The 21109-nt window shown below is 47.3% G+C and overlaps 1 protein-coding gene across 6 annotated transcripts in view; it reads right to left on the reverse strand.

Annotated features, from left to right (window-relative positions):
• The window catches only part of CEP152 (centrosomal protein 152), a 66016-nt gene that overhangs the window by 9415 nt on the left and 35492 nt on the right, over positions 1–21109 (reverse strand). For all 6 annotated transcript variants that reach the window (XR_005775590.1, XM_040414006.1, XM_040414002.1 and 3 more), the window contains exons 19-24: positions 19507–19776; positions 17980–18111; positions 17202–17816; positions 16962–17091; positions 7573–7749; positions 6430–6520 (exon numbers count right to left, since the gene is read on the reverse strand). Coding sequence is in view for 5 of the 6 variants with exons in the window: in XM_040414006.1 (XP_040269940.1) it covers positions 6430–6520; positions 7573–7749; positions 16962–17091; positions 17202–17816; positions 17980–18111; positions 19507–19776 (1415 nt within the window). In the remaining variant the exon portion in view is untranslated. The remainder of the gene's footprint in view (positions 1–6429; positions 6521–7572; positions 7750–16961; positions 17092–17201; positions 17817–17979; positions 18112–19506; positions 19777–21109) is intronic.

A 21109-nucleotide genomic window follows, 5' to 3' on the forward strand; every position in this document is an offset into this window, starting at 1 on the left:
TGCAAAGTTCATTTCTTTCAGTAATGCAAGTTAAAAGGCGAAACTAACATATGAGATAGACTCATTACATGCAAAGCGAGATATTTCAAGCCTTTATTTGGTATAATTTAGATGATTATGGCCTACAGCTTATGAAACCCCAAAGTCACAATCTCAGTTATCCTTTGCTCAGGGGGTATGGATTAATTAGCTGACTAGAGTGCGACACTGAGCCTAGAATATTGAACCTTTTCACAAAATTCTAATTTTAAGTTGCATTAATGCAATTCCTTTTAAGTTGCATTACGGAAATAAATGGACTTTTGCACGATATTCTAATTTTCAAGTTTCACCTGCATATTAAACTTATCATTATCAAATCTAAGAAAGTTCCTCAAATCTAAGATAAAGGGAACCTTAAGAAAAAAAACGAAAACGAGATTTTTGTATAACTTACCAGTAAAATCTCTTTCTCGCTCTTTCCTTGGGGGACACAGAAGACCTTGGTATAGCTCATCTCCATAGGAGGCGTGACACTAAGTGAAAGCTGTTAAGCCCCTCCTCCACAGCTATACCCTCAGCCTGGAGAGAGAGACTGCCAGTTGCGTGTCCAAGCAGTGAGAAAAGGCAAAGTCCAACAAGGAACCAACAAGCCAACTACCCAACGGGTAACACAAACTCGGAAACCATGTAGAGAAAAACAATGAATGGGTGGGTGCTGTGTCCCCCAAGGAAAGAGCGAGAAAGAGATTTTACTGGTAAGTTATACAAAAATCTCGTTTTCTCGCCCAGTTTCCTTGGGGGACACAGAAGACCTTGGGACGTTCAAAAGCAGTCCAAAAGGGGAGGGACCACAGCTCCAAGGCGAAGCACCCGAAGGCATCAAGGAACCGCCGCCTGCAGACCCAGGCGGACCAAGGCAGCATACGCCGAAGCCAGAGTATGCACCCTGTAGAACTCTGTAAAGCGTGCAAGGAAGACCTGTGGCCGCCTTGCTCAAATGCATGGCCGAAGCCCAATGCCTCCGGCCCAGGAGGCACCGACCGCTCTGGTGAAATGAACGGTGACAGCAAGGCAGAATCCTGCCCTCGGTGCGGTAACCTCAGCAATAGCCAATCTGATAAAGCAGAGGAAAACCACCCTGGAGTCCGTCAACTCTAAGCGCGGACCTCCAGGAAACCCAAGAGACCGAACGTCGACAAGAGTCGGAGATCTCCAAGTAAAACCGGCAAGGCCCAAACAACGTCCAAATCGGTGAAGTGTTGAAGCGAAAGGCAATACCACCTTCAGAAGGAAGGAACGGGATGTAGAAACAGCCCTGTCCTGGGAAAAGACAGAAGGCTCAGAACAAAAAAGGGGCCATTCAGGCACCCGTCAGAGACACGACTGATACGGAAACACAACCGTACAGGACAGGCGGGGTAGAGAGAACTTCTGTAACGGCTCCAAGGAAAAGATTGGAGCGCCGAGAGCTCAGTATGTAGTTCCCAGGGCGGTACCGAAGGACAGTACAGAGGAACCCAAGAGCCATTTCGAGTAAGAAGGTCTTGACAGGCCCAGAGGGCCGGGGAACGCTGGAAGAGGAAGAACAGCGCTGACACTTGACACCTCAAGTAAAGGAATCCCAGTCCCAGGTCCAGGCCGGACTGGAAAAAAAGACAGAACCATGGGGAGAGAAAAAGTCAGAGTGGGGAATGCACAGCTTCCCACAGAACCCCAGACAAAAAAAAAAACATAAGTCTTACGACAGATCCTGGACGAAAATACAGCCAGGAGCGGACAATAGCGAACCTGCTGGAGTCGCCTGGCAAGCGGGCGAAAACCCAATGTGATCAGGCGCAGACCAGTAACACGGGCAGAAGTCGACAAAACTGGTCCCGTCGGCCCCCGAGCAACGTTGTCCCGTATCCACCCGAGTGGGGGAGCAGAAGGACAGACGGAACGGAACCAAAGGGTCCGCCCAGTATCCGCCAGATGCCAGGACAAGACAGGCTAAAGTCCATGCTGATGTAGCCATGTTCTACAGTCCCGGTGTGGGAGATCAAAGGACAATCTGGACCGAAAGGTAGTCCCCCCAAGTTACCGAGAAGGTAAGTCTACAGCAGGACCATTGTCTTAGAATGGACAACGCAATCTGCACTCAGCGGGAGGACAGAACGCGGTAGACTCGGTAAATAGGCACAGCTAATACAGCCAGTGTGAACAAGGGAGACAGTACGAGGCCAAAAGGAACACCGGAACCATCCACATGAACAACCATGCTCTCCCCAGAGGGGAGGACAGTGAAGGAACAACCTCTGAAGTCTGGCGGGACAGAAGCCACATCGGAGTGATCTGTACCGAGCGGGAGCCAAACAGAGCCAGCGAGATAAGGTAGTCGAGACAGAGGCCGGCATAACACCCTCCAACCGAACGGAGGAGTGGGCAACAGGGAAGCCATAGGACAGCTCAAAAGCAGAACCCTGCTACACTGTGAGATGCCCGGTTCACCGCCTCGCAGAAGGCGAATACCCTGAAGAACCCAAGGTGGAGGTCCTCCGACCTGGGTAATCGAGCACCCAAGAGAATTTGGATGACCTTCCCGAGAAAAGCGGCCCGCACCTGGTAGCAGATCAGACTGAAGCGTAGAGGCGCCAAGAGGAAGGACTCATACCACACTACATCCGAAGAGGAGGAAATTTGAGCAGGCAAGGGAACCGCAGTCCTGCCGGAGCCAACGAAGAATTCGAGGGGCGCTCCAGACAACAGCACTCTCGACCATGTGACCACTAGCGCAGGGAAGCAATACCGCGGAAGGACGAATGGGCACGCATCTAGGAACCACGAACACTTCCTGGGATGAAGGGCCAACTAAATGAATGAGTACCACCCAGCTCCGTGCAGCATAGAGCAAGTAGAGCCCGTCCGGGTCAGGTGGACAGAATGAACTCCTTAGAGACGAGTGCAAGGCTTGCGGCAAGCATCGTATCCCAAGAAAACAAAAGTATGCCGCAGGAAGCAGATGAGGCATACGTACGAGCAGCCCGTAAGCAGTGAGAAGGCCAACCCACCTACAGGAGGAGAAGGCATACACGGCCCAAACAACGCACAAGAACGTCCGCTCACTGCAAAAAGGTTAATTCAGCGAAAAAGGGGGCTCGCCACAGAGTGCCACAGCATGTACGTAATTGCAAAGTGTAACCTGCAAGGGAGTTATGCACAAGCCTAGTATAGCATGCGATGGAACGCAAGCAGTCCGCCCCGAAAGAGGGGAAATTGTATCTGGCAAACTGCAGTCGGCAAGAGTGCAAAGGCCGGTCCCAAAAGGGAGTGATGCCTAAGGCCGTACCTACTTCAGAGAAGCAGGACATACCCTATAATCCAGCAGGAACGCAGGAGGTCCACCTAGTGAAAGGGGAACATGCACAGGGTTATCCTAGCATTAAGTGAGTGTGCAATAATACACCCAACACTGACTTAGCGAGAGTGCAACTACTCTGCCAATGAAGGGGGACATGTACAAGTCCAGCACAGCCATACAAGGACAGCCGTGAATCTCATGAGCGTGCCAAATTCTGCCCATGGACTGTGGGGTGGTCACGCACAAGGCCAGCACCGTATCCAATGGGAGTGCAAGCGTTCCACCCATGTTAGAGGGCCATGCTCATGGCCAGCAAGGTATCCGGTGAGAGTGTAGCATGCCGCCCAGAAAAAATGGGGGGGTAATGCACATGGCCAGCATCTCATCCAGGGAGAGTGCGTGCACCCGCCATGTATGGGAGTCATACACATGGCCAGCAACGTACTGGTGAGAGACAAACACAGTCAGTGAGAATGTGTGTATGTCACCTGAGGAAGGAAGGCATGCCCATGGCAGGCAGCGAATCCAGCGAGAGTGCGTACACCGCCCACGGAAGAGGGGTCATGCATATGGCCGACAGCGGATCCAGCGAGAGTGCAAGCACCCCGCCATGTATGGGGTACATGCACATGGCCAGTAACGTACCTGCGAGAAAACAACCACAGACAGAGGGATGTATGTATGCTGCCTGAGTCATGCCTATGGCTGGCAGCGAAACCAGTGAGAGTGCAGCATAGTAACATAGTACATAAGTACATCATAGCCCATCAGAGAGAGTGCAGCGTTCCGCCTATGGAAGGGGGTCGTGCACATAGCCAGTACCGTATCCGGTGAGAGTGCAGTATTCCGCCTAAAAAGTGGGGTCATGCACATGATCGGCAACTAATCCAGTGAGAGCGCTGCGTTCCGCCCATGGAAGGGGGTCACGCGCATGGCCGACAGCGAATCCAGTGAGAGCGCCGCGTTCCGCCCATGGAAGGGGGTCACGCACATGGCCGGCAGTGAATCCAGCGAGAGTGCAGCGTTCCGCCTAGAGAAGGGGGTCGTGCACATGGCTGGCAGCAAATCCATAGAGAGTGCAGCATTCCGCCTATGGAAGGGGGTCGTGCACATGGCCAGCACCGTATCCGGTGAAGGTGCAGTATTCCGCCTAAAAGGGGGTCATGCACATGGCCAGCCGGCAGCCAGGGAGAGTGCAGTATCCCGCCTAGGAGGGGGGGGATGCACATGGCAGGCACCATAACTAGAGAGATGATGAATGCTGCCTACGGAAGGGCCGCATGCACTTGGCCAGCGCCGTATCCTGGAAGAGGGCAGGAAAACCGCCTAAAAGGGGAAATGCCCTAGCAGCGACGCAGGTTGGGAGCGCAACACTATGCCGCCTGTGGAAAGAGGGCATGCAGACATGCAGCACTACTGATGAGGCTGCAGCGTCCTGCGCAGTCCAAAAGAAATCTGTTATTATTAATTTTTTTATTTATTTTTTTTTAATTAAAAACACAGCCTCTCTGAGGCTAAAGGGGGCCACCATATGGGGCACAGATAGTCAGGAAAAAGGAAAAAGGGGGGCCAGCCATACAGGCCCATTGGGATCCGGCCTGTACCCAAAGGGTTAACATGGATCCGGCCTGGAGGGCGGCGCTGCGATCCCCTGGGGGCGGAGGAACCTCCCGGCGGGAAAAATTCGCGCCTGGAGAAGTTCCCGCCACCTCCACCAGAGGCCGGAATTTTGCGGCCTAGTAGGCCGTGAAGCCGGGGTCTAAATTTGCGGCGCCCGGTATGTACCGCCGGGACCTGAGGCGGAGTGGCGCATCAAACCGGCCGCGGGTGCCCACCCCGCGGGCCGGTCGGAATTGCGGCCCAGCAGGCCGCGAAGCCTGGGCCAAAATTTGCGGAGCCCCACCGACCGGCACCGACGGTCGGCCGGGGCCTGCTGGGCCTAGAAGTCAAGCCCAAAGCCGGCCGCGGGAGCCCACCCCGCCGGCCGGAAGAGTCAGGGGCCCAGAATGGCGGCTTGCCGGCCGCGGGAGCCCACCCCGCCGGCCGGAAGAGTCAGGGGCTCGGAATGGCGGCTTGCCGGCCGCGGGAGCCCACCCCGCCGGCCGGAAAAGTCAGGGACCCGGAATGGCGGCCTAGCAGGCCGCGGAGCCTGGGCTAAGATTTTGCGGCGCCCGGCCGCACCGGAATACTAATGTCGGCCGGAGGAGAGGCCTTACTCCACAGCCGTCAGGAGCCTCAGGCCTGGAGCAACACTCCGGTAGGAGATGTAGGGGGGGACCCAGAGACCGGGTGCCTGTGCTAATAGAGAAATAAACTATGTTGCCGCTTCTGTAGCTGGCTGTGGAGACAGCCACTGGCTGCATGTCTATGGGAGCCAGGCAGGGGGGGGGGGGGGGGGGAGAAGGAGATTGCCGCTCTGCGGCACCCCAGGGGCCAGCATAGATCCAGCAGGGGACTAGAGGCCCAATATGGGGGTCAGGCACGCAGGAGACCAGGGTGGGGGGGTGGGGGACGTAGGGCTGGAGAAGCCTCTCTCTTACCACAGCCGTCTTCACCCTCGGTCCATTCCAGCAGGGTCGCCCCTTCAGCTACTGGCACCGTAGTGGCAGGACGCTGGAAGAGGGACTTGGCGTGCGGGCGACCCTTGCGCTGGCGGGATGTAGGGGAGCTGGGCTGCCCTGATCCACCTTGTCTTCTGTGGGGGAGGCAGCAGTGCGGGTGACCGGCACTGGCGCAGCTCAACCCCGGGAGAACAGAGAGGTCTAGTGCGTCTCTGTTATCCCTGATGATCTGGAACAAAAAGAAAAGAAAAAAGTAAAAATCTAAAATTTAAACAAGGAGAAACCAGCCCTGCAGAGCAGGGAGTGTCTTGCCTCCTTGGACACTAAGCAAAAAACTGGCAGTCTCTCTCTCCAGGCTGAGGGTATAGCTGTGGAGGAGGGGCTTAACAGCTTTCACTTAGTGTCACGCCTCCTATGGAGATGAGCTATACCCAAGGTCTTCTGTGTCCCCCAAGGAAACTGGGCGAGAAACAATGTTTTCATAAAAACACACACATGCCTCGCTAATATAACCAGAATATAAAAAAAAAAAAGCTAAGAAAACCTCACCTTTGTGATGTGCCGTTACTTTTCATTTCTTCAAGAGTTTTATGCAGCTCAGCATTTTCTTTCCTGAGCGTATGGGCAACAATTTCATGATCTGAAATTAAATGAAAACTTATCAGGAATTACTTAGGTTGTTACAGTAGCCTGTTCTAGCATAAATGCCAGCTGTCTGCCAGACCAAAACTGCTGCATACAGGGGTATTTGTTCGGCTGAAAACGGGCATTGATGCCAGAAAGAGTCCGGATCACCAAGGGATACCATTGTAGTCAATAGGAATACGCCAGTTCCCGGCACTGTCAGCTGTGCTGGATACAGTGAACCCCAAAGTATGTTAGATTTACTTGTATGTATTATGACATCTAAGAATATGTTCACATCAGCATTTGAGACCCGGCAGGCTGTGACGGCAGTGGAACAACCTGTCGGGTTTCAAATGCTGATGTGAACATATTCTTCGATGTTTGGGGGTCATTTATTATCCAGAAATACGCCTATACTAAGTGTATTACTGGTGCAGATTGTGGCGCAAAGGTTATTTACGCCGCAATCTGCAAATTTTCCCTGCTCGCTTCAGGCCTAAAAAAGTGGTCCAAAAGTGGTCCAAATGTAAGACAGCTCGGGAGCGGTCTTCCCTTTAGATTGCCGCTGGATGCGCCGAAGTTATGTAGAGACCTGCGTCTGTTCATATCTTCAGCGGATTCACCGCCAGATATAGGGTATTGTTTCTCAACCAGTATTCTGTGGAACCTATTCAGGGGATCCACATAAAACAGTGCTAGCCCTTACAGATACATTTACATTGGTAACCCATTTCAGAATGCTCATAGATTCTCGGAATTGGGGCAACAAGCCTGTTTGATGTAAAAGTGGGAGTAAGGGGTCCTTGGGAAGCAGTTTTGGAAGTTTCTTAAATGTTCATATGTTTGAGAATCAACAATCTAAGTAATACCATGAGATAAACAGCCTGATCTCCCATCACATAAATTCTAGTTCCACAGCTACAAAGAAAGTTTATGTTGCTGATATAATTAGATCTTTTTAGAGGATGGAATACACAGGATGCAAATGTAGCAAATGCTCAGCAGCGAGATGTAGGTAACATGGGTGAACAGTATGCTGCACTCTATGCATGTGTTTGTACTCACTTTTAAACTGCTCTGCTTTCAGTTTCTGGTCCTTCACTGCTTGCTGAAGATGCCGACAGGCTTTATCCAGTTTGCCTCGAAGTTCCTGACAGTCCTTCTTGTATCTCTGAAGCTGCTGCAAGCAGTTTTCACAGCAACAACATTCAGCATTATTGCCTTTCGTTGTCAACCAGTCTTCTACAGGATGAAAATTCAAAGCAACAATTTTGAGTATTTATTAACTTTCACAAAGACTTCTTCACGAAAACTAACAAGACAATATGCTTATGTTTTATTTATAAGTAATACAAGACATTAAGCATCTCCTCAAAGGGGAAAGTATCTTGAATATCTGCCATAGTCACAGGCATTTCCTGCTGTAACATTCAAGTACACAGACTTTTGGCCAGGATGGGATAAACAATACAACGAAATAAAACGCAAGGCTTTAACATGAAGCCCTTGTGAAGACAGACATTCTTAATACCATAGATGGCGTAATTAAAAGAGTATTTGCACCAATAAATAATTTCAGAAAAAAACTATTATTCGTCAAGGTATATAATGCACCGTCTACTTCTGGCTATATCCACTGTTTTGTTTCCGGCACTGGTAGCTGCCGAAAACAGCTGATTGTGGGGGTGCTTGGTGTCGGACCTCCACCAATCTGACACTGATGACCTAACCTGAACTATATGTCATCAACAGAGTTAAGAGACTAAAAACCCCTTTAATAATGGGGCTGCCTCCATCATTGCTGAGAACAAACGATCCTTTATCCTATTCACGTCTGGGTAGAAGGAGGAGTATGGAAGGTCCATCTTCATGGAGTTAAATAGAGATGTCAGAAATGGCCACATTCACCTCTAAGGAGACAGCCAGCCCATGCTTATCCTGCCACCCAGCCAAGAACAGGGGCCAAGGAAAACAGGTCTGGGCAACAGTGGTGTCCCAAAGATCAGACCCACACCCATCCTTTCCTTACACCAAGGGTACAAGAGAGATAAAGATCATCAGGTAATTTACAAATATATATTGAACCAGACGGCCTAAAGATGGTCATACATGTTAGGTTAACAATACCAGCCAACCATCTAATGTGTACGGTGGTGTCCCAAGCTTTCAGCACATAATGAAGGATAGGGATGTTGGATTTCAACATGCTCCAATCCTTTAAAGGGGTTGTCTCACTTCAGTAAGTGGCATTGATCATGTAGAGAAAGTTAATACAAGCCACTTACTAATGTATTGTTATTATCCATATTGCTTTCTTTGCTGGCTGGATTCATTTTTCCATCACATTATAACACTGCTCGTTTCCATGGTTACGACCACCCTGCAATCCATCAGTGGTGGTCGTACTTGCACAATATAGGAAAAAGCACCAGCCTATGCACACTCCCACGGTCCCGGCCATCAGAGAGGCTGATGCTTTTTCCTTTAGTGTGCATCATGACCACCACTGCTGGATTGTAGGGTGGTCTGTAACGATGGAAACGAGCAGTGTATAATGTGATGGAAAAATGAATCCAGCCAGCAAAGGAAGCAATTACAATACATTAGTAAGTGCCTTGTATTAACAAATGCCTTGTATTGATAAATGCCACTTACTGAAGTGAGACAACCCCTTTAATCTCATGGGACATAAGCCACTGCCAGAGGAGCCTGCCGGACGCCTATTCCACTCTCCTCATTGAGAACACATAGTGAAGCATGCCTTAATCATAAGGTAACAAAAGATTATATTTTTTATCTCTCATTATTATCAAGATTGCTGGCTGCTGTCAGAGAATGCAAAATTCTAGTTTATAACCAAAGAATGAGTACCTACAGAACTAATACTTCACATGACTGACAGCCTACTACATATGTATCCAAGCTTTAAAATCCACTAAACTTAAATCTCTCTTCTGTCCTCATGTTTGCTACAAGTTTTCAGTGTCAGTTTTGAGTGCAAGGTTGTTTATTTTTTTAAAAGATAAATGAAAAAAGGGCTTTTCGAGAAAAAATAAAATAAAATCCCCCCCCCCTTTTTTTTGCCCATTATGGCAATCGAACCTTGATCACTGACTGCACTAAAAAACTTCTACGATTTTAGCAATACCCTATTACACCCTGCCAATCACAGGGAGTAATAGGAACACTATGCCCTGGCTCCCATACGAAGGTAAAAATTGGATTTTTGTACTCACCATAAAATCCATTTCTCGTTCAATTCATTGGGGGACACAGCACCATAGGTATACGCCCAGCTACCACTAGATATCAAAAAGGTTGGCTCCGCCCAGGTGGGCTATACCCTCTCAACAGACACTAGGCTAATCAGTTTGTACCAATAGCAGTAGGAGAAAGAAACAAAAGCAAAGAACCAACATGTCGTGGACCGTGTAAGAAAGAGCAGCAGCCCGGTGACAGAAAGAGAATGAAAACAAAGGGTGGGATCTGTGTCCCCCAATGAATTGAACGAGAAACGGATTTTACGGCGAGTACAAAACTCCTCTTGTTAATGTCATTGGGGGACAGCACCACGGGACGCCCCAAAGCAGTCCCCGAGATTGGGAAGGAAATCTCAGGTGCAGGATAACCATGTGACCCAACAGGACCAGAAGAGGCCATAGCCTGAAATGGTAGATAGAAAACTAAGGAAGTGGGCTGAGAGGCTCCAGGACCAGGAAGATTTCAAAGAAATTCCAAGGACAAGTGCCTGGGAAAAAAGGCCATATGCAAGAAGGGAACAAGGAAAAAACACCCAGCTCCACCAAAGGTGGGAAAAATAAGAAGCTAGAGAATAGGGAGCAGGGCTAGATGTCCTGTGCAAGAACCAAGAGTTGAATAAGTGTGCACTAGAGAGCCAGAGGAAGGGTCTGGAAGAGCCAAGGCTCCCCCTGAAGAAACAGGAGAGCAGCACAACTGGAAGGCGTCTGTTGGTAATTACCTAGCGCTCTGCATATAGACTATAAGGGGTCCAGGTGGGAGATAAAATGCCTGGGAAAAGGACAGGAGCAGTCCTGAACCGGAAAAAACTTCCTAGAGACAAGCTAAAGGAAGACCCAGTGGACCCTCCCTTGGCAAAAGGAAGGCGATACCATAAGGACTGGAAGCAAGGGAACCCGACCAGTAAGAGGATCCGGCAAAGTAAAAACTCTAAATCGTCTCAGACCAAAAACATGGCCTGTCCGTGGCAAACACCATGTGAAGGCCAGGGGAAGCACTGGAGGCTGAACGATTGAGAGAAAGAATAGCAAAGACTCACCATGGGAAGGGAGCAAGCCTCCTTCCACTGAAAGGGGGGGGCGGAGAGAAACACCCTAGAGCAGTGATGGTGAACCTTTTAGAGACAGAGTGCCCAAACTGCAACCCAAATCTCACTTATTTATCGCGAAGTGCCAACACGGCCATTTACCCTGAATACTAATATAACATATCTTCCATGTACTTTATCATTTATCTATAATCACCCGTGCCATAGGTTCGCCATCACTGCCCTAGAGGAAAGTGGAAACCCCATCCTGCCAGAGAAAGCAGCCAGCCTCTGGGGGAGGAGGGGGTCCTCGGTAATGGCCAGGAGAAGGGAACGTAAAGACGTGCGTCCCGTACAAAGGAGGCAAGAATCGAGCCTCAGAAAAACTGGAACAAAACATTACTGTGAAATGTAAGACCAGAGAATCCCTGGCCAAATGAAGCCTCAGAAAAAAAGGAACCAGTTCCAGGCCCTGGTGATACAAGTGGAGACACACTCGTCAGAGATATTGGAGTAGGAGAGAGAGGACTCCAAACAGCCTAAGGAGGAACAGTTCTTAAAATCGAGGGAAAGCTCCATCCCAGAAGTGGCCAAAATGAATGTAAATTGCAAACAGGAGCAACAACTCTGAGGTACCATGACCTGAACCTGGGAAACAAGCCTATGGGGACCCAGGAGGGAAAAGAACCAAACCGGGCCTAAAGAAGCAGCTGTCATACAGAGCATGTGCGGTCAGAGATGCCATGAGTAGCTTTCCCAGAGGGAATCGGCCAGTGAAGGCCAGGGTAGCTAGATGGCCTAAAAACCATTGGGGCAGGGACTCCAAGCAGGATTACCCAGTCAGAGGCTCAAGTAGGGTCCACAGAACTGGACCACATAAGGACAATATTAGCCAGATTATCGAAGGAAAAATGAAATGTAGCAACCATATGGAAAAAAACATCAGCCCTGGTTAACCAACCATCCCAAGTGTAGTGACTAGCATATTGTATAACACGGCCCCGGAAGGGGCAAGTACAGCACCCTGGATTTTGTAAACGACTCACCAGACATCCATATGTCAGAAAAGGATGCAGAATTTGAGAGACTACACTGACATGCAGAAATCAGCTACCAGCAGAGCACAATAAAATCCCCAAGGAAGGGGGAGAAACTTACAGGTCCAGACAACGGCAAGGCACACGCAAACGGCACTTCTGTCATGTAGCACACTAATCAGAAACATAAGGGAGTACCAAGAACGCCCGGACCATGGAAGAACTACGGGACCCTGTCCGATACCAGAGTGAGCAGCGGAAAATTCCACCCACCAAGTAGGTGTGTGGAGCTCACTAGTCCTGTCACAGCCATATCAGAGAGGACATCCAGCGATGACCTGAAAACTGCAGTAGCGGCTGGTGTTCACAATACTTCGTATAACTGCAGGCTAGAACATCCCGTGGTGATCCAGGTACTCTGCTAGGACTGGACCATGTAACTCTGTGCAAACAAAGCAGAGAGGCAGTAACAACAACGCGAGTACTCCATCCATGAAATGGGGTAACGTGGCAGCGCAGAATACAGTAGTACTTTGTAGGGTTGACAAAGAACAAACCTAGCATGATAGCCAACAACCTGCCCATGCTGGAGGGAGTGAGGTTGTCTGGTGCATAACAGGACTGAGAAGTCTTGTTAAAAAGTGTGTCAGACAATAGGTAAAACTCAGCTAGTACAGGGGCAATGAGAAGACTTGGTGCACTCAGAGGGCCTGGCTCAGGAGGTACTGCACCGGGTGCAAGATCTGAACAGGCCAGCCATATACTGGATCTAACAACTGCAACTGTACTCCACCCAGGAGGGGGGGGGAACATATAGTTACCAGTTACATATTACCACCAGGATGGTTTGACGTATACAGCGCCTTGGGATAGTACAAGTACACTGTCAAAGACGACGGTAATGGGTGCCAGATGCATACTAGAACCAGAACAGAGTGATGAATACAGCGTCTGGGGATGGTACCATCACTCCGCATGAAGAGGGGCCACATGATTGCCTAGTGCTCATTAGAGCCAGGAAAGGGCAATGCAGGAGCTGTATGGGCCACAGATCGTACCAATAGGGCACAGCACTTAGAGATACTATAAATACTCCGCCTGAGAATAGGAGTAATCTGGCTGCATGATGCACACTATAATGGGAGTGGAGACTTGGCTACAGCATCTGGAACTGGTATAGGTACTCCGCTTGATAAAGGAGTTATAGGACTGCGTTATGCACACTAGAAGCAGACAGGTGTAATGGCTACAGCATTTGGAGATAGTACAGGTACTCCACCTCTGCATGGTGCACATTAGAACCAGACAGGTGCAATAGCTACAGCATCTGAAGATGGCATCTGTACTTCGCCTGATAAGGGAGAAATACGGCTGCATAGTGCACACTAGAACCAGACAGGTGTAATGGCTACAGCCTCTGGAGATGGTACAAGTAACTCCACCCAATAACGGAGTAATGTGGCTACATGGTGCACACTAGTACCAGACAAGTGAAATGGCTTTAGCGTCTGAAGATGGTACGGATACTCCACCCAATAATGGAGTAATCTAGTGCATGGAGCACATTAGAAATAAATAGACAGGTGAAATTGATATAGCATCTAAAGATGGTACAGGTACTCCGCTTGATAAGGGAGTAATATGGTTGCATGGTGCCTACAGCATCTGAAGAAGTAATACGGTGGCCTGGAACACTCTCCGACTAGGAGGGCGTGTTGAATATAGCCCCTGGAAATAGTGAAATTACTCCTGCTGAAAAGGATATGCATTGGAACCAGGAAAGTCTGCCAGATACAGCATTTGGCAGTGGTACGAGTACCCCCCTGTGAAGGGGAAGGTACCTGGGACACCACATAGGTGGGCCGGCGTGCTAAACACGGTGGCGGGTAAAGCACCAACTACTGGAGAGATGGCAAGCTGACTTACCTGTGTGGATAATTACCTATGCAACCAGGGGAATTCCATCTGAAAATCCACTAAAGGGGGTACCAACCTGGAAAGGATAGGTTCCTCAGTGGACATTTGTCTTTGACCACCCAGAGAGATTCTGTATGGTGGAAGACCGCCTGATGCTCTGTTCAGAGTCAGACTTGGTGCAGAGGAGTCCCTTGATGAGGCAGGAAAAACCTGAGGTGTTTCCCTCAGTGCTAGCCCCGTCCTGGGAGAAAACCAGGATGTAGGGGGTGAGCGGGACCTATGAGGGGAGACCCTCCACCTGGGCGGAGCCAACCTTTTTGATATCTAGTGTCGCCTCCTAGTGGTAGCTGGGCGTATAATCCATGGTGCTGTGTTCCCAAAGACATTAACGAGAAAATTGGGTAGGGTTGTCATGGTAGACTGAATGAAGCCCTTTCTAACCACTTATATCCCAGCATCTAAGTGATTAAACGGCCAGGACTAGAGTTACCTTCCATCTCGGCTGTTTTAGGTGGGTGTAAGCTATAGAACACAGACCATGAGGTCAATTACAAATAAAGTATGGTATTGGTCATTATAGAGGTTGTCCCATGAAAAATTTTCTACAGTTTTCAAACCAGCACCTGGAGCTGAATACTTATGTAATGGCATATAATTAAAAATTTTGCATAGCCAGTGAGTTATCCAATTAAATGTATCTGCATAGCGCCACCTGCTGTTTGTTTTCTTCTTATTTCGTTGTCCTGCTCACTTAGAAGGCCGACACATGCTCAGTTTCATCCTTCAACTGCTTCCTGAGTTGTGATAGGGAGATCTGAGACACGCCCCCTTAGCGGCAGCAGAAAAGTCACTCCCCTTGAGCTGTCAGCTTGATATAAATCTAGCAGAGCAATGAATGTGGATACATGTGAGGTACAGGGCTGGTTCTCATGTACTATATGATGTCCCTCATCCCACCACACCTGTGAAGCGAAGTATATTTACCTGCTCCCCACTGCTTGGGCTTGGCTCTGTAGGTCCTGACCAGTCTTCAAAGCATTTCCGGTCCCCACATGTCACCAACCTGTGCAGTAACACGCCCCCAAGCAGTACATCACTGCTGGGTCACGTCGCCACTAAGCCTAGTCATTGGCTGCAGTGGTGCATATGACGCTGTCCATTCAGGAAGTTTACAGACGGAGACCACAGGTCCCATGAAAACAAGTCAGGACCCATAGTGCCATAACGGAGCGTCCAATGGCAGGCAAGTATACTTCTCTTCACCGGTTTGGAATGTAAAAAAATAAAATACCCTTTAAATGCATAATTAGCCTTTAAATGGATTTAGACAAAAACCCTACAACCAAAAACCGATTAGTATTAATGCTGTATTTTTTTACTTTGTATTTCAAATTATATTGTGGTATATAGAGTTGTTGCGATACCAAATTTTTGATTCGGTTTCGATACCATTCGATGCCACGCGAAAAAAATAAACCAAAAAAGCCACGTGCATTCCGCATTTTAAAAAATGGCGAATCGCACAGTTTTTATTTATTTTTTTCTGATCCGGCGTTCACCGCATAGATTTTTTTAAATATTTTAATAGTTTTGACTTTTGACGTGGCGATATGTAATATGTTTATTTAGTATTTATACATTTTATATGTGAAATTGGGAAAGGGGGTGATTCATACTTAATATTTTGGTGTTTTTTTTTTTACACTTTATTTAATAACCATTTCCCCCCCTTAGGGGCCAGAACCTGGGATTTTTTTCATCCCTTGTCCTATTCATCCTGATAGAGCTCAATCAGGGTGAATAGGACCTTACACTGTCCCTGCTGCTCTGTGTTTTGTGCACATAGCATCAGGGATGTTACCATGGCAGCCAGGGCTTCAGTAGCGGCCAGGCTGCCATGGTAACCGATCGGAGCCCCAGGATTACACTGCTGGGGCTCCGATCAGAAGCTGCCACTGCCACTAAAAAGGGGGAGGGGGGAGGACCCTGTGGCCACTGCCACCAATGATTTAATACTGGGGGGTTGAGAGGGGCCGGCGCACTGTGCCACCAATGATATTAATGGGGGGGGGGGGGGGGCGCACTGCGCCACCAATTATAATAAGCCCTTAATACAGGAGGCGGGTACTGGCAGATCAGCGGCAGTTAATCCTGATCGCAGCTCCCTGTCAGAGGCAGGGTTCCGGCAATGTGATTCTGCTGCCGGCACCCGCCTCCTGTATTATGTGTTAAAGACTACTTTTCCTGGGTCCAGACTTTCAGTATTAGGCTACACAGAGCAGTGCCCAGCAATGTCCCTGCACTTACCATTATTCCTGGGCGCCGCTCCGTTCGCCCGCTGTGTCCCATTAGAGTCTCCTCTCCTGCTCCATATGCTAATTACTATTGGAGAAATGGGGAGGAGACATCAGCTTCTCTAGTGGGCATTCCTTCTACCTGGCTGTAGCGCTGTTCAATCGCAGCGCAGTGCAGGGAGAAGGAACGCCCACTAGAGAAGCTGATGTCTCCTCCCCATTGCACCGATAGTAAATGGCATATGGAGCAGGAGAGGAGACCGTAATGGGGCACAGCGGGCGAACGGAGCGGCGCCCAGGAATAATGGCAAGTGCTGGGACATCTCTGGGCGCCGCTCTGTGTAGGAAAAGTCCCATCATTGGTGGCGCAGTGCGCCCGCCCCTCCTCCGCCCCTCTCTCCTCCCATTGGTGGCAGCGGCAGCAGCACAGGGGGGAGGGAGACACTGCTTTCTTCTCCCCTGAGCTGCTGAGGGAACATGAGCGCGCTGACAGCAGTGCGCTCATGTTCTGTGATACTAGACTGCGCAGCAGCGCAGCCCAGTATCGAAAAAATGGAAATCCCGGTATCGTATCGATACGGGGACAAAAGTATAGATTGGGTATCGAAATTTTGATAACCGCAACAACCCTAGTGGTATAAGTGGTTTATCCAAATTTAGCCGTTCTATATGTGAGATACTTAAGGGGGCTGTGGGAGGAGAGGAGTGTGATAAGCAGAAAGAGGCACTTTTCTATAATAAAACACATTACAAAGTTTCTAATCTTCACTCGTACTATTGATTTATAGTACAAAAAACTGAAACAAAAGTTAATCTTTAAAAACTGTTAATAAAAACCTAGATGACAAATCATGTACAATTGTTACAAGCTTCAAAAAGTCAAAAAGAAAAAACACAACAACAACAACAACACAAACATACCATTTGTCTGTTTTTCTGAAAGGTTCTTTTTATGGCTTTTGGGGGTACCTTCTGTATTCCTAATATAAGAACGGTCCTGTGCACTTATGGAGACCTTGGGTTCACGATTGGCAAAATTCTCATCAGGTTTCTGAAACTCAACAAAAAGTTGTCTAGTAGTTAAAGTGACCATGTATAGAACGGCTAAGTAAAAAAATTACTCACTATGTATTTTTCACTTAAAAACATACAAATAAGTACCTGCTTCCACTTAGATTTTGCATTTGAAATGGCCTTGTAAACAATCCCCTTTACAGACTTCTGTACACCGTATCGAAGCTTATTTAAAAACTGGGCATCTAAATTGCTCGATGTATATGACAGAGCATCTAGAACACGTTTTTCCACCAGTTCGTCATGAATGTCAGACATAATTCGCTCTATTTCAGATAAAATCTCTCTATCATGATCTTGGATTCTCAGAGATTCTTCACAAATCCGTTGCTTGAGTTGCCTGTTAAACATTTCTGTTACTTCCTCTTCCTTCTGAGAAACCAGTTCATTTTTTTGCTTTTCAAAATCAGCTTTTACTGTGGAAAGAACTTCGCTGATCTTATTCTTATGCTCATTCAAAAATGTGCGATAATCATTTTCATTTTGTGCCTGAATCTGTTGAATTTCGTCTTGTCTGTCTTTACTCCACAGAGCACGTGCCTCCCCAAGTCCTACTTTCATCTGGGCCTCGAATTCATCATTCTTCCGCTCCAGTTCCCTTTTCAATGAGACAACTTGCTCCTCCAATTCTTTCACATTTTTGCTGTAGTCCCCTTTTCCTGCTGATAACTTCCAGTTTTCTTCAGCAGCAGCATCAGATATCTAGAAAATAAATACATATAAGCCATTAGATAGCGATGGCTTTCACCAAAAGGACTATTACACCTAAAAACAGAAATATTGAAAATAGCAGAACATTTTTCTTTTGTCCTATTGGGAAGAACCTTTACAAAATACTATTGTAAATGTGGTTGTCTTTACTTACCTGCTTCTTGATATTGAGATCATGAAGTCTCTCCCACTTTTCTCTCTCGAGCCTCAAGTTTGCTTTGTATTCTGATAAACTAGTAAGTTCTTCTAACCACCTTTTGTGAGCTTTTGTTAGAGCCAATTCCACCTGTCAAAAAATAAAATTAAAAAAAGTCTATACCAAGCCAAGAAAAAAAAACAAAAAAAAACATATACCGTACCGATCCCATTCTGATGCTGCTCGGGTGTCTGTTGGTCTTTCCTTCCTGGTTCTGTCTCAACACACAGGAAATATCTGCTCGGCCAATTGCTACCTGGGGCGAGTCACTATGTGGAGACAGGACCAGGAAGTAGAGACCAGAGGGGACCCGAGCAGTGTCGAAATAAGGTTGATTGGTTGGGAGAGTATCAGTTCATTTATTTTTTTAATCCACTCTGAGCTGACTGCCACCAATTTTTTCCCACTGGACAACGTTGCAGACAAGTGATCCTATTTTCACGGGCAGGGAGCACTTTCCTTCAAGTCTGGCCGGTTTTAGCCAATAGCATTTGGTGAGCTAGAATAGTATTTTTTTTATGCATGAAAGAATTCTTGGTCCAACATGATAAAATGAAAGTTTAATATAGAATCTTAGGCTACATTCACAGCAGGGGCGGACAGGCCATAGACACTTCAGGGAAATTTGCCGGTGGGCCGATGACCAGGTACATACTGTAAAGAGCCCTCAACAGTAATTAATGCTGTAAGGAATCAGGTACTCATGTACCCAGCCAGTGACCGCACATGTCCTCCTGAATTCAACTGCTGCGCATCTCACCTCCTAAGCCCCCTTCTCCATAGACAACTAGAAGAGGACAGAAGATGGTAGCTATTGATGGCAGCTTTTGGGGCAGTATATTGTGCTACACTGTTATTTGGTTTATTATTTTTTGCTGTATGTAATAGTTCGTCAGCTGTGTTATTCCATGCAGAGGTATTCCATGAGAAATATATACTGCATGCATACAATTATTTATTTCCCCCATAAGAGTTTTTGGGTAACATTACACTACTGTATGGCTATACAGTGGCATATGCTGAGGCAAATTTCGGGACATCCTTTTACACCTGTGAACTGACTGAACTATTATCACCCATCCAGTGGACAGGCGATAAATGTTAATGGCTGGAATATTCCTTTACTATTTTAGGTTCTTAGTCTGTTTATGGGCCAGTCAAACCAAGCCCAGTTGTGTTCTCAAAAGAATAGTTTCATCTTATTCTTCCACATCTGCAGGGGAAACTAACTAAATGTGGACAGTAAAGAAGTAAAAAAGATAAAAGATATATAACAATCATTTGTTATGGCATAGGATGTATATTTTGCTCAGTAGGATGAACCGAAATCTATGTAAATGATGGATACAACTATGTTTCTATGGTGAACTTTTCTGGATTATCTGTTGAAGCCAGTTATTCTACTTCGAATCACAGTAAGAAGTAAAAAAGATAAAAGATATATAACACAGTGTGGTTGTCATGAAGACATCACACAAAGAATACCTGCTTTGAAATATCCTCCCGATGCCGTGTTTCCAGATCTAGTTGGGCTTCCCGGATAGCCCTCTCTTTCTCTTGCACAGCATTATGAAGTTGAAGTTTTAATTCATCTAGCCGCTCAGCTTCTAATGTAGATTGTGTGGTCGAAGTCTCCTCTGTCTGTATTGCATGGTCTTCTAAGTTCTGCAGCGACTTTGATCTGGCCTCTTGAACGTCTCTATCTAGTTTCTGTCTCCACTGGTTCTCCAGCTCTTGAATTCTTAATTTAGTTTCCTAATAAAAAAAAGAAAACAAGGAATCCTCTACATAATTGTAAAACTGCCAGCAATTATGTACAACACGAATAACCAATCAACATTTCAGTGGAGACCTGGTAAGCATTGGAATAGAAGCGTTCTCCAGGACAACCGCTTTAATCTACACTTAAAGTTGTATCTGTTCTGGTGGGTTGCCCCACCTAAATATTCAGCAATTTTAAAACCATCACCTGGATCTGAATACTTTTATAATTGCATGCATTTAGAAATGTAGTACAGCCACTGAGTTATTCAATGAAATGTATCTGTATAGGGCCACCTGCTGTTTGTTCTTTTGCTTATTTCTCTGTCCACCTCGTTGAGGTGGACGCACATGATCAGTTCCATCCGGATCCAACTGTCCCCCGAGTTGTGATAGGGAGAGAGCTGCATCAGACAAGACCCACACTCCCTGAGCAGCAAAAAGGCCACGTCCCCTGAACTCCCAGCTTGAAATAAATCTAGCAGAGCAATTGGAACAACGAAGGGGAGATCTCTGGATCCATGCGAGGTACAAGGCTGGTTCTAGCTTTGTTAGAAAGATATTGTCATGTATTATATGATGATGCCCCCATAACAGTGCCACCCACAGATGCCCCCATAACAGTGCCACCCACAGACCACCATTAGTTCAAAACCCACCAAAAGCACACCTTTTGGTTCAATTTTTTTTTTTTTCTTATTTTCCTCCTCAAAAATCTAGGTGCATCTTATAAGGTGAAAAATACGGTAATTAAATTAGGACTTTTTGTGAATTGGGACATTTAAACTTGCTTTTTTTTTATTCCAATTTAAATCTAGTAGGAGTCGGAGTCGGTTCATTTTTTGCCGACTCCTACTCCAGGTACCCAAAATTGCCTCTGATTCCTCGACTCTGACTCCACAGCCCTGCGCATGCATCCGTCATGAACGGATCCGTTTGCATTATCTGTAACATAGCCAAGATGGATCAGTCTTGAACTCCATTGAAAGTCAATGGGAGAGGGATCCGTTTTCTATTGTGCCAGAAAACGGATCCGTTCCCTCTGACTTACATAGTGTGCCAGGACGGATCCGTTTGGCTCAGTTTCGTCAGCGTTTTGGTGTCCGCCTCCAGAGCAGAATAGAGATGGAACGGAGGCAAAGTGATGCATTCTGAGCAGATCCTTTTTCCATTCAGAATGCATTAGGGCAAAACAGATCAGTTTTGGACCGCTTATGAGAGCCCTGAACGGATCTCACAAACGGAAAGCCAAAAACGCGAGTGTGAAAGTAGACTTAGATGACGGAAAGGACAAAAAGAATTCCATATTGTTAATAAAGAAAAATCG

The sequence above is a fragment of the Bufo bufo genome, chromosome 1 (genome assembly GCF_905171765.1).
Source record: "Bufo bufo chromosome 1, aBufBuf1.1, whole genome shotgun sequence".
Classification (NCBI taxonomy): Eukaryota; Metazoa; Chordata; class Amphibia; order Anura; family Bufonidae; genus Bufo; species Bufo bufo.